The sequence below is a fragment of the Hyla sarda genome, chromosome 10 (genome assembly GCF_029499605.1).
Source record: "Hyla sarda isolate aHylSar1 chromosome 10, aHylSar1.hap1, whole genome shotgun sequence".
Taxonomy (NCBI): Eukaryota; Metazoa; Chordata; class Amphibia; order Anura; family Hylidae; genus Hyla; species Hyla sarda.
The window spans coordinates 21562020-21575456 of NC_079198.1; the positions used below are offsets into that span (position 1 = coordinate 21562020).

A 13437-nucleotide genomic window follows, 5' to 3' on the forward strand; every position below is an offset into this window, starting at 1 on the left:
AGCGGAAAATTCTATCTGTACAGCAATAGTCTGGAAGGCTGCTGAGTAAGTGCAGAGCTCTTAGCTCCGATGCTCAGCGGAAACAGTACTGGTTTCACCCCAGCAGGTTTCCCTTGGGTGCCTTGTGGTCTCATCCGCTCTTTGCACTACTGACTCCTTCCTTTACCAGCACGTGTGCAGAAGGTGCAAACATTTTTTTTTTTTTACTTTAGCACAAGTCTTTAGCTTATTGCATAAATCTTGTAATCTCAGTACATGGTGCAGATTGTTCCTTAAAGGGGTACTCCGGTGGAAAACATTTTTTTTAAATCAGCTGGTGCCAGAAATTTAAACAGATTTGAAAATTACTTCTTTATCCTTCCAGTACTTTTTAGCAGCTGTATGCTACAGAGGAAATTCTATACTTTTTTAATTTCTTTTTTTGTCTTGTCCACAGCGCTCTCTGCTGACACCTGCTGCCCGTGTCAGGAACTGTCCAGAGCAGCATAGGTTTGCTATGGGGATTTTCTCCTGCTCTGGACAGTTCCTGATACTTGCAACAGGTGTCCGCAGAGAGCACTGTGGACAAGACAAAAAAGAAATTCAAAAAGTATAGAATTTCCTCTATAGCATACAGCTGCTAAAAAGTTAAACCGATTTGTAAATGACTTCTATTTAAAAATCGTAATCCTTCCAGTACTTATCGGCTGCTGTATAATACAGAGGAAGTTCTTTCCTTTTTGGAATTATTTTTTCAGTCTGACCACAGTGCTCTCTGCTGACACCACTGTCCAGAGCAGGAGAGTTTTGCTAGGGGGATTTGCTCCTACTCTGGACAGTTCCTGACATAGACAGAGGTGTCAGCAGAGAGCACTGACAGAAAAGTACTTCAAAAAGAAAAGAACTTCCTCTGTATTTTACAGCAGCTTATAAGTACTGGAAGGATCAAGATTGTTTAATAGAAGTAATTTACAAATCTGTTTAACTTTCTGGCACCAGTTGATTTAAAAAAAAAAGTTTTCCAACGGAGTACCCCTTTAAAGGTGAAATTCAGTCATAATAGTCTTTTGATCTATAGATACATGTGAAAATCGCATTGGTGCAGTCACTTATCTCTGGAAAGACAAGTTCAATCCTCTTCGGTATTGCATAGTGATTCCTGTTACTGGAACTCCAATGCCATACGAATAAAGCGCACTGAGAATGTATCGTCGGGTCTCCAGTAATAAAAATCTCTGAGCGCAGTACAAAAGAGGTTTGATGCTAAATCTTTAAAGGGGTACTCCGGTAGAAAAGTATTTTTTTTTTATTTTTTTAAATCAACTGGTGCCAGAAATTTAAACAGATTTGTAAATTACTTCTATTTAAAAATCTTAATCCTTCCAGTACTTATCAGCTGCTGTATGCTCCAGAGGAAGTGGTGTAGTTCTTTTCCGTCTGACCACAGTGCTCTCTGCTGACACCTCTGTCCATGTCAGGAACTGTCCAGAGCAGGAGCAAATCCCCATAGCAAACCTATTCTGCTCTGGACAGTTCCTGACACGGACAGAGGTGTCAGCAGAGAGCACTGTGGTCAGACAGAAAAGAAATTCAAACAGAAAAGAACTTCCTCTATAGTATACAGCAGTTGATAAGTAATGGAAGGATTAAGATTATTTTTTTAAATAGAAGTAATTTACAAATATGTTTAACTTTCTAGCACCAGTTGATTAAAATTTTTAAAAAATTCCACCGGACTACCCCTTTAAGACCCTTACTTTACATGCAATTTGTAGTACTGGTGTCCTCTAATGCAGTGTTTCCCAACCAGGGTGCCTCCAGCTGTTGCAAAACTACAACTCCCAGCATGCCCGGACAGCCGTTGGCTGTCCGGGCATGCTGGGAGTTGTAGTTTTGCAACAGCTGGAGGCACCCTGGTTGGGAAACAATGCTCTAATGTGGCAAAGAATATGCACTGTGAGACAGTGACAGGAGTGGTCATTGGGAATCGCTATATTTTTCCAAGGTACCTGTTGTACATGGTCACCGAGATTTAGGAAGTGCATATGTTATCCAAAGGAAGATATGGGGAATACAGAACAAGTTAAAATCCCTGGTGAGATTAGCTTGTTAAAGGGGTATTCCAGGCAAAAACTTTTTTTTACATATATATCAACTGGCTCCGGAAAGTTAAACAGATTTGTAAGTTACTTCTATTAAAAAATCTTAATCCTTCCAATAGTTATTAGCTTCTGAAGTTTTCTGTTTAACTGCTCAATGATGATGTCACATCCCGGGAGCTGTGCATGATGGGAAAATATCCCCATAGGAACTGCACAGATCCCGGGACGTGAGTCATCAGAAAGCAGTTAGACAGAAAACAGCAACTCAACTTCAGAAGCTAATAACTATTGGAAGGATTAAGATTTTTTTAATAGAAGTAATTTACAAATCTGTTTAACTTTCCGGAGCCAGTTGATATATATAAAAACAGTTTTTGCCTGGAATACCCCTTTAAGCAATTTGGTAAATCATTTTTTTCCAGTCCATATTTTCAGTCCATATTTTAAGGTTGGCCCCAAGTCAGCACAGGTGCTGAGGCCGATTTAATACTGGGCTTACAAAAGGTGTAAAGCAAGTCTGCACAGAGAGGCTGTAAGGAGCCTCTGATGGGAGTTGGAGTCCTGAGGTGGGCAGCCTCAAAAAGCTCAAACATTGTTGGTGACTTTTTTTATTGGGTGGCTGGTAGTAAGCCATTTGCACAATAAGTAAGCCATTTGCAAGGGAAGATTTTGTGTAGCTAGGGCTGGACAGGCAGAATTAAAGGCTGTATTTTTTTGTCTTTGGCTGCAATTTTGCTACTATTTGACTGGTTCTACGGAGCTAATCTCCAACAATACGTAATAGATTTTATAATGTTACCATACTGACATTTTAGCATTGATTGCTTACCACAGGTATAAAAGTTATTGCAATGTCACAGTACAAAGAGCATGAACAGTCATGTCACTGCATATAATAGATATGATCAAATAAAACACTGTTGTAGAAAAAGGTTATCAGACCCCGATGTCACATTATGGGCATAATGCATGAAGTGCAGGAACAATGCTTACAGTGTTGTCATAGAAAATGGATTGTGTCACAGAACAGTGAAAATAAATGCTGTGATGTCACATTTCATTTTCTTCAGTGATATAACCTCCTTAGGGGCTGATATGACCTCTGAAGGGGCTGATATGACCTCTGAAGGGGCTGATATGACCTCTGTAGGGGCTGATATGACCTCTGTAGGGGCTGATATGATCTCTGTAGGGGCTGATATGACCTCTGTAGGGGCTGATATGACCTCTGTAGGGGCTGATATGACCTCTGAAGGGGCTGATATGACCTCTGAAGGGGCTGATATGACCTCTGAAGGGGCTGATATGACCTCTGTAGGGGCTGATATGACCTCTGTAGGGGCTGATATGACCTCTGTAGAGGCTGATATGACCTCTGTAGGGGCTGATATGACCTCCTTAGAGGCTGATATGACCTCTGTAGGGGCTGATATGACCTCTGTAGGGGCTGATATGACCTCTGTAGGGGCTGATATGACCTCTGTAGGGGCTGATATGACCTCTGTAGGGGCTGATATGACCTCCTTAGAGGCTGATATGACCTCTGTAGGGGCTGATATGACCTCTGTAGAGGCTGATATGACCTCTGAAGGGGCTGATATGACCTCTGTAGGGGCTGATATGAATTCTGTAGAGGCTGTGTGACCTCTATAGGGGTTGATATGACTTCTGTAGGGGCTGTGTGATCTCCTTAGGGGCTGATATGATCTCTGTAGAGGCTGACATGATCTCTGTAGGGGCTGATACAACTTGTGTAGGGGCTGATATGGCCTCTGTAGAGGCTGATATTACTTCTGTATTGATAATCCAACCCAAGAGAGGTCATACCAGCCCCTAGTTTCTGGGTTTTTTTTGCAGCCCACAGTTTCAAATGATCTCTAGCCCTGGGGGTACCTCTATTATTATGACTTGCAGGGGCTGAATATTAGAAGTCGAGTCAATAGGATGACAATAATAGAGGTGAAAATGATCCAACAATGCTAGTAATCTTCTATATTGATGTCAAAATATGCTGAATTTCAGCCTTTATTCTTGTTATCTGGTACCTCACACACAAGGCTCCCTATGAATTGCTTAGGATTCTATGATTCAAGGATCAGGATCACCCAAGACTTGTGTGTCCAAGCAGCCTGTCACTACTGATAATGGAAGCAGAACAGACCAGCAGACCTTCTAACCCTGTACTAACAGAGGAGGGCCATAGAGGGCACACTTCTCCTTACACTCAATAGGTTTTGCAATTGATTTCATTAGAAAAATTTAAGTTTTTCATACTGAAAAAGCCAGTCAAAGAACGGCCCCCTTGCCACCTGGGATGCATTCCGGTCCTGCTGTGTACACTACTGTGTCACTACGTCATGGACCCACTTCATGATTTGGATAGCAAGGAAAATGGTGACCTTCACCCAGGCGCTCAGAAGTCCAGAGAGATCTCACAGCCATGGAAGTGGATTTAAAGTTTAAGCTTTATTGGTTCACAACAACAACGCGTTTCTGGGTTAGCATACCCCTTCTTCAGATTGACAGATCTGAAGAAGGGGTATGCTAACCTCCAAACGCGTTGTTGTTATGAACCAATAAAGCTTGAACTTTAAATCCACTTCCATGACTTGGCTGTGAGATCTCTCTGGACGTCTGAGCGCCTGGGTAAAGGTCACCATTTTCCTTGCTATCCAGTTTACCTACAGGATTTCCATCTGGACTTATCCTGAGACCTGCGGGCCTGCACAGAATCCTCCTTCTTTACCTCAGATTGAGGTTATATGTGTATTTAATATACGCTCCAGGTGAGCGGCCATCCATTAGAACCCCCACCCATCCCCACTTTCTGTGGGGTGCGACTTGTTTCCTAGGGTAATGCACTAGGCGCCTCCTTGGGCCTTCTCTCCTTTTTTTTCTCCATTTACCACTTCATGATTGACAGGAAGCTACTCTGCTCTCAGCTCCATCACTGCCTGTGTTTACTTGTCTGCCATGTGAAGAGAAGAAGTATAGGAAGAAAAAAGCTGCGATGGCGCTCCCAAGGAAGTAACCCAAGTCGTGGGTATTGATGCTAAATAATTTATTCTTACAGCATAAGAAATCAAAGACAATATTAAATAAATATAAAGCAAGACGTGTTTCGGGAGTCACAGCTCCCTTTTTCAATTGCAGGTGGTTGCTGTAGCTGTGTGAAGAGAAGAGGAGGGGGAGGGACAGGAACACACTGCAGCTGGGCTCTCACTGACTGTCTGCTCGTTTGAAGAGAAGGGGAAAAGGGGCAGAAACACACTGCAGCAGGTGAATAGAGGATTTATTTGTTTAAAAAGTAAGTGTCCCTGCATGCATGTATGTGTGTGTGGATATATATGTATGTGTGTGTGTGTATATCAGTGAATATAGGAAGTGAATGTGTGTGTGTGTGATACAGAGGGACTACAATCATAAGCCTCTAGCGGTTGCAAAACTACAACTCAAAGGGATGTGTGGTCATGCTAGGAGCTGTAGTTTTGCAAAAGCTGTAGGCACACAGCTTGTGTGTGTTTGTGTTTGTGAATAGCATAAAGCCAAAACGGAAAGGGTTACTGCTCCCAGAGCAGAGAGATGTAGGGGGAGTGGATATCACAGAAAGGGACCCGCTCCCTGCCTGTAAAAGAAAAGTACTTTCCCTTTGCAATCACTCCAAGTAAATAAAGTAAATTCTAAGAGAAATATTGGGTATAGGCACATAAAGATTGATCAGGATGAGATACCGTTCAACATATAAATTTATTTTAATTTTTTGTGATCTGACAGGTACGCTTTAAAGGGGCACTTCGGTGGAAAACTGGTGCCAGAAAGTTAACCAGATTTGTAAATTACTTCTATTAAAAATTTTTAATCCTTCCAGTACTTATTAGCTGCAGAATACTACAGAGGAAATTATTTTCTTTTTGGAACACAGAGCTCTCTGCTGACATCATGACCACAGTGCTCTCTGCTGACATCTCTGTCCATTTTAGAAACTGTCCAGAGCAGCATATGTTTTCTATGGGGATTTTCTCCTACTCTGGACAGCTCTTAAAAGGGACAGAGGTGTCAACAGAGAGCACTGGGGTCATGATGTCAGCAGAGAGCTTTGTGTTCCAAAAAGAAAAGAATTTCCTCTGTAGTATTCAGCAGCTAATAAGTACTGGAAGGATTAAGATTTTTTTAATAGAAGTAATTTACAAATCTGTTTAACTTTCTGGCGGCACCAGTTGATTTAAAAAAAAAAAAAAAAAAAAAAAAGGTTTCCACCGGAGTACCCCTTTAAATCAAGATGTCACGCCACGCCCCCCTCAATGCAATTCTATGGGAGGGGGCGTGACAGCTGTCATACCCCCTCCCATAGACTTGCATTGAGGGGGCGGGATGTGACCTCGTGTGGTGGCGGGACAATGACGTCACGAGCTCCCGGCTCCAAACAGCTGATCGACAGAGTTGTAGGAGTTGGAACCCTAAGGATGATAGGCCATTAATTTTATAGGTTGGATAGCCACTTTAACTAGTCATCCTATCTATGCCTTACATGAGTGGAAGCAGATCAGGCTGATTGAATATGCCGTATATATCATAGGAATCTTTGAGCCCCTTTTTTTTGTACACTGTGTTCAGTGGCAGCTTAAGATTTAAGCAGATATCCCTAATTCTATCTTTCGCTGCCCATCACCTTGCTAAGCATTTTGGTGTTTGCGCATTGGCAAATCACATGCTGAAATCACATCAGCTTTGCCCCCTGACACATGCAGTTGTGGGTTTCGAGACATAAACCATGTCTGCAGGCAGCTTCCTTTGTAGTCTCTTGGTAGATATGCCCATTAAGGCATACATGCCTAGTATATACTTGGAGTATCATGCTCAACTATAACTATTTGTGGTTGCCCAGTAAGGGAGTTGTTACCCCGTACCCTTGCTGCCCTGTTCACCCCCCCCCCCCCCCCCCGTGATCACCAGTTGTCATGTGAGTTGTTATGTGATTGTTACCCAGGAGGTATCAGTGACCAGGTGACTTAAGGGTGACCAATGGGACCCCACCAGAGTCTCCCCCATAAAAGCCCTGGGAGGAGTCTCTTCTCTCTCTTAGTTCCTGAGACTTTGCTGAGGTGCAGTCGAGCCTAAGAGTCTGGAGTCATAGGAGCCTCAAGTCAAGTCTGCAGCCACAAGCTAAGTCTACAAGTAACTACAGTAACAGCTTATTCTGTCTCCAGTCAAGTCAAGTCAGTCACTGTCATCTATTGTCAAGTCAACGTGGCCTGCACTAAATTGTCCTAAACCACTGCAAGTCCCAGAAAGCCCTTAAGGTCCCTGAAGTCACTGGTCACCTCCGTGGGCCTGACTACACTGTATAGACTGTACCATCTGTCACTCAGTAAAGCTACCCTTGTCCGTAACTTGGCATCAAAGTCATTATTGCCCCCGTGCCCAGCCCAGGATCCAGCAGTATACCTTCGGGTAGTAATGAGGATAAACCACACCCTGGCGTCACGAATACAAGGGGTTAATGCCATCTGCCCCTAGGTTAATTCCATTCCATCTATCAGACAGGAGAGAGCACAGAGAGTCCTATCAGACAGGAGAGAGCACAGAGGAGTCCTATCAGACAGGAGAGAGCACAGAGGAGTGCTATCAGACAGGAGAGAACACAGATGAGTGCTATCAGACAGGAGAGAGAACAGAGGAGTCCTATAAGACAGAAGAGAGCACAAAGAAGTGCTATCAGACAGGAGAGAACACAGATGAGTGCTATCAGACAGGAGAGAGCACAGAGGAATACTATCAGACAGAAGAGAGCACAGAGGAGTCCTATCAGACAGTAGGGAGCACAGAGGAGTAGTATCAGGCAAGAGAGAGCACAGAGGAGTACCATCAGACAGAAGAGAGCACAGAGGAGTCCTATTAGACAGGAGAGAGCACAGAGGAGTCCTATCAGACAGGAGAGAGCACAGAGGAGCACTATCAGACAGAAGAGCACAGAGGAGTCCTATCAGACAGGAGAGAGCACAGACGAGTGCTATCAGACAGGAGAGAGAACAGAGGAGTGCTATCAGACAGGAGAGAACACAGAGGAGTGCTATCACACAGAAGAGAGCACAGAGGAGTCCTATCAGACAGGAGAGAGCACAAAGGAGTACTATCAGACAGGAGGGAGCACAGAGGAGTACTATCAGACAAGAGAGAGCACATAGGAGTCCTATCAGACAGGAGAGAGCACAGAGGAGTCCTATCAGACAGGAGGGAGCACAGAGGAGTCCTATCAGACAGGAGAGAGCACAGAGGAGTGCTATCAGACAGGAGAGAGAGCACAGAGGAGTCCTATCAGACAGGAGAGAGCACAGAGGAGTCCTATCAGACAGGAGAGAGCACAGAGGAGTCCTATCAGACAGGAGAGAGCACAGAGGAGTCCTATCAGACAGGAGAGAGCACAGAGGAGTACTATCAGACAGGAGAGAGCAAAGAGGAGTCCTATCAGACTGGAGAGAGCACAGAGGAGTCCTATCAGACCGGAGAGAGCACAGAGGAGTACTATCAGAAAGGAGAGAGCACAGAGGAGTGCTATCAGACAGGAGAGAGCACAGAGGAGTCCTATCAGCCAGGAGAGAGCACAGAGGAATCCTATCAGACAGGAGAGAGCACAGAGGAGTGCTAGCCCACCCTCACTTACTGGACTTTGTCCATGCCTGTGCTTCAGCTTGGACAAAGCCATGATATTATAAGCCATGATTTCTATAAAAAGGAAATAAAATTTTCCTATGAAGTATTTTAGAAAGGTTAATGTTTTTCCAAGATGTACAACATATAAAAAGTTTTTGTATCTGACAGTGCCCGGAATCCATTCATTCTTGGAACATTCTTTTAAATTTAAGGCATTATCCAAATAATACCATCTAAAATATAGAATTCTTTAGTCCGTGCATGCTGTGGTTCTCTGCCTTCTAATGGTGGTCATAGATACTGTATGACAATATTTCAAGAAAATTAATAAGAAAGCAATAATTGGTGAATATAAAATTTGAAAACAATAGCTTCAAGTCAATGGAAGTTGGCTGCATTTGTTTTTTACATTTCTTGGTTGCAGTTTTTTTTTTTATATCTTGGCATTCATAGTGCTTACTAACAAATGGCCACACATTTTCCAATGTGGATATGCAGAGATAAAATCAGAACACTGAATTTAGAATATAAAAAAAAACAACATGAATTTGTTGCCATTTTTTAATAGCAATTTCATTGAGTTTATGTTTTTAAAGAGACCTTTAAAAAAAAAGGATTAAATTGGATTAAATGGTCAATTAGACTAACTTTCCATTGGGGATGTGAAACTAATAAAGATCTTAATGTTTGAATGATAGGACCTTGTCAATAATGATAGACAGAGGACTTAGAAAGATCATCCATTCACCTATTCTGAATAGCAATACATGATAAATAAAACTCTTTATAGGAAACTTAAAAGGAATCCTAACCTGCTAATAGGGGCGGTTATTATGAGTTACGTCACTGTAGAGGGGGTGAGTCAGTGTTCATTTGGAAATGATGGGTTGGAGTATTGGTGCACCTAGAGGTAAGGGAACGCCCCTAGTGCATCAAACTGCCTAATTTGCATATAAATCTGATATTAAGGATAAACACTTCTCCAGAGTGCCATATTTCATTTGAAAGCTCATGGTAGCGGCCCCTATTAGCCTCTATGAGCTGGTTAAGATGCTCTAACCTGCTCATAGATTCCCTTTAGGTATACATGGTAAAAGGCAAATGGTGGAAATAAGTAATGAGCATGTTATAAAACAAAGAACATATGTATATTAAGAGAATACCTGTTCATATACACTATTATAGTATATAAATGTCATAGAATAGAGCGGCAGCGCGTATGCTCGACCACCGGTTTATTAATTCCCAATGAGGATTTCAAAAATTATTCAGTGATAAACTCTGCTATGTTGAGAAGTCCCATAAACATTAAAGGGGTACTCCACCCCTAGACATCTTATTCCCTATCCAAAGGATAGGGGGTAAGATGTCTGATCGCGGGGTCCCGCTGCTGGGGACACCCGCAATATAGCATGCGGCACCCACCTGTTTCTGCTCCGGAAGCGCTGGAGGGTCTGGGTCCCGACCACAGGAACGGAAGTTCATGACATCATGATGCCATGCCCCCTCAATGCAAGCCTATGGGAGGGGGCGTGACGGCTGTCACGCCCCCTCCCATAGACTTGCATTGAGGGGGCGGGGTGTGATGTCACATGGGGGCGGAGTCGTGACGTCACGAACTTCTGTTCCCGTGGTCGGGACCCAGACCCTCCAGCGCTTCCAGAGCAGAAACAGGTGGGTGCCGCATGCTATATTGTGGGGTCCCCACCGGCCGGACCCCCACGATCACACATAAAGTATAGGGGATAAGATGTCTAGGGGTGGAATACCCCTTTAATGGTCTATTCACATGGAAGAATTTCCGCTTGCGCTCAATGGCTTCCCAATTTCCAGACCAAACCTATAAATACTGAGTGCAAAACTCATCTCCATCTGCAATAACCTGAAGGCTATACTTGTGTGTGTGAGTGATCTAGTAATCCATTGGCATGGATTGTTGTAAAGGCAAATTATTGGCTGCTAAGAAATTTTTATTTAGGGTGGTAACCGAATGCTGACATAGCCACTGATAGAATTGTGCTAGTGTCCGGTAGAACCTGAAAGTGGCCTAAACTTGTGTTTACTGTGGGGACCCACTAATTTGCTGCTGTTGGTTAAAACAAAAAAAACAAAAAAATTTTAGCCACTTAAAGCGCACTGACCTTTTTCTAATGCCTCAATCTGCTCCTGAGTGAATGAAGTTCTATTTCGCTGAAGTTTTCGTTTCAGTTGCAGCCGGATCTGGGAGTCATCCAGGTCATCATTTACTGCCCCCGTCTGATGTTCCGAATCTAGACTGCTGTCCAGCTGCTGACAACTGTCTGTAGAATAAATGATATATAAAGGGTTACATACGTGGCTGACCAGATGTCACCACGGAAAACACTAGTAGAGAACATGAGAAGGAAATCCAGTACAATGGGCAGATGCTACCAGTACCAGGAGGGGCCAACAAGCCACTAGCCACTTTTGCCCCTTGAGTCTTCATAAAGATCTAAGGCTTTTCAGACATTCCCGTTTGAGTTGGCGTAATCTAAATATAATTGTATTTATGTCTATCCAGCGGCGTTACTATCGGGGTGCAGAGGTAGCAGTCGCACTATGGCCCTGGTCCCCAAGGGGGCCCCAAAGCACATCTGCCCCATAGGAGACCAGTGTTATAATTGGCACATGTTGAAGATTTTGCATCGGGGCCCAGAAGCTAAAAGTTATGCCTCTGTGTCTGTTTTTTACTTCCTTAAAAATACTTAAAGGGGTATTCCGGGCAAAAACATTTTATCCCCTATCCAAAGGATAGGGGATAAGATGTCTGATCGCGGGGGGGGGGACCGCCACGCCCCCTCCCATAGACATGAATGGAGGGGGGGGGGGGGGGGGTGGCGTGATGTCCCCAGTCCTGGAAACCCGGAGGCTTCCAAAACTGGAGATTCAGCACCCGCATAGAATGGGGATAAAATGTTTTTGCCTGGAGTACCCCTTTAAAAAGTACCTGTCACCAAATTAAATGGCAAAATGCAATGTAAATATGGTCTCACCTACATGCCAGTTTGACACAGTGTTTCCCAACCAGGGTGCCCCCAGCCCCCAACATGCAGGGAGTTGTAGTTTTGCAACAGCTGGAGGCACCCTGGTTGGGAAACACTGTGTCAAATGGGCATGTAGGTGAGGCCATATTTACATTGCATTTTGCCAAAACATCTACGGTGGAATATTGGCAAAAAGGTATGGCAACATATACCGTGGCATAGTGGAATATGTATGTGATATGATATGTAGCAGGAAAGTGTTAGGGTGCGTTCACACGGCCGTCTGTCACCATTTTTTTTTTTTAATCCCCGTTTCGGTTCCGTTCTTGCAGGCTGTAAACGGATTAAAAAACGGTTAAAAAAAATCCCATTCATGTCACCCGTCTGCACTCATTTCCGTTTTTTTTGACGGCAGAAAAAATGGCAGAAACGGAAGAAAAAACGAATACAGCAAATTTAACATTGATGTCTATGGAAAACGGATGAGCCTGTAATGGTGTCCGTTTTTTGATCCGTTTTTACTTCTGAGCATGCTCCGAACAAAAAAAAATATATATATTTTTTGGATAATTAACTAAACAATAATTGATCCAAACAGATAACCTCCATTTTTCCACTTTTTTTAAGTCCTTTTTTAAAGTCCGGTCTAGACGGCCGTGTGAACGCAACCTTAGGCTGCATTCACACGGCCGTCTAGACCCCGTCCCGTTCTTCTCCCGTCAAAAATAAAAACGGACTTAAAAAAAAAACGGACAGTAACAGATGCAAACTGACCGTTTGTATCCGTTATTGTTCAGTTAATAAACAAAAAAAAAAAATTTTTTTTGTGTTCTGAGCATGCTCAGATGTAAAAACGTATCAAAGAACGGATTGAAAAAACGGATGCAAACGGATGACATTAAAGGCCCATCCGTTCTCCATAGACTTCAATGTTAAATTTACTGTATCTGTTTTTTCTTCCGTTTTTTTTTTTCGACGGAAGAAAAATACTGCATGTGCCGTTTTTTCTGCCGTAAAAAAAAAAAAAAACGGAAGTGAGTGCAGACGGGTGCAAACAGATGTAAACGGATTGTAAAAAAAATCCGGGATTTTTTTAAAGCAGTTTTTAATTCATTTACAGCCTGTAAGAACGGAACCGAAACGGGATAAAAAAAAAAAAAAAAAAACGCCGTGTGAACGCACCCTTACTTATCAGCAAATAAAAGATTCTAAAACACCGTAAATAACAAATTTACTTTTGTATCCACAATGCAAGTCGCGTCTCGTTGTCAGAGGCAGAAAACATCCAGCCCTTGGGCTCAGCAACAGACACCAACAGGATGATACAAGCTGCGCTGCTTGAACGGAACAGGTTGCTGTAACCTCAAGCAGCCAGCCCTCCCGGCAGTAGCATGCTGGAATCAAACATACACAGGCAGGAGTAGCCGCTGGATGTCATACATGTTACTATAGTTATCACAGGCCGCGGGGCATTCAATGCCTCAAACGCAAGTGTCATGTCGGACAAAAATTTCTTTGGGCGCAAGTCACTCACCAACACAAGATGCTATAAGCTGCAGTCATTTCTGGTGTCAAAACCAGTCAATCAACGGTGACTGCTGCTGACCACATAGCGCTGCAGAACCCCCAATGACCTGGATGGGATTTAACTATTCACGCATGGGTGGAGTCACCCGACTGTCAAAGTCAATATAAACCTC

The 13437-nt window shown here is 43.3% G+C and overlaps 1 protein-coding gene across 3 annotated transcripts in view; it reads right to left on the minus strand.

The window, feature by feature from the left end:
• Nucleotides 1-13437, minus strand: part of LOC130293474 (paired box protein Pax-6-like) — a 72080-nt gene that overhangs the window by 16022 nt on the left and 42621 nt on the right. For all 3 annotated transcript variants that reach the window (XM_056542198.1, XM_056542199.1, XM_056542197.1), the window contains exon 3: nt 10874-11032. In XM_056542198.1, coding sequence (XP_056398173.1) covers nt 10874-11032 — 159 coding nt within the window. The remainder of the gene's footprint in view (nt 1-10873; nt 11033-13437) is intronic.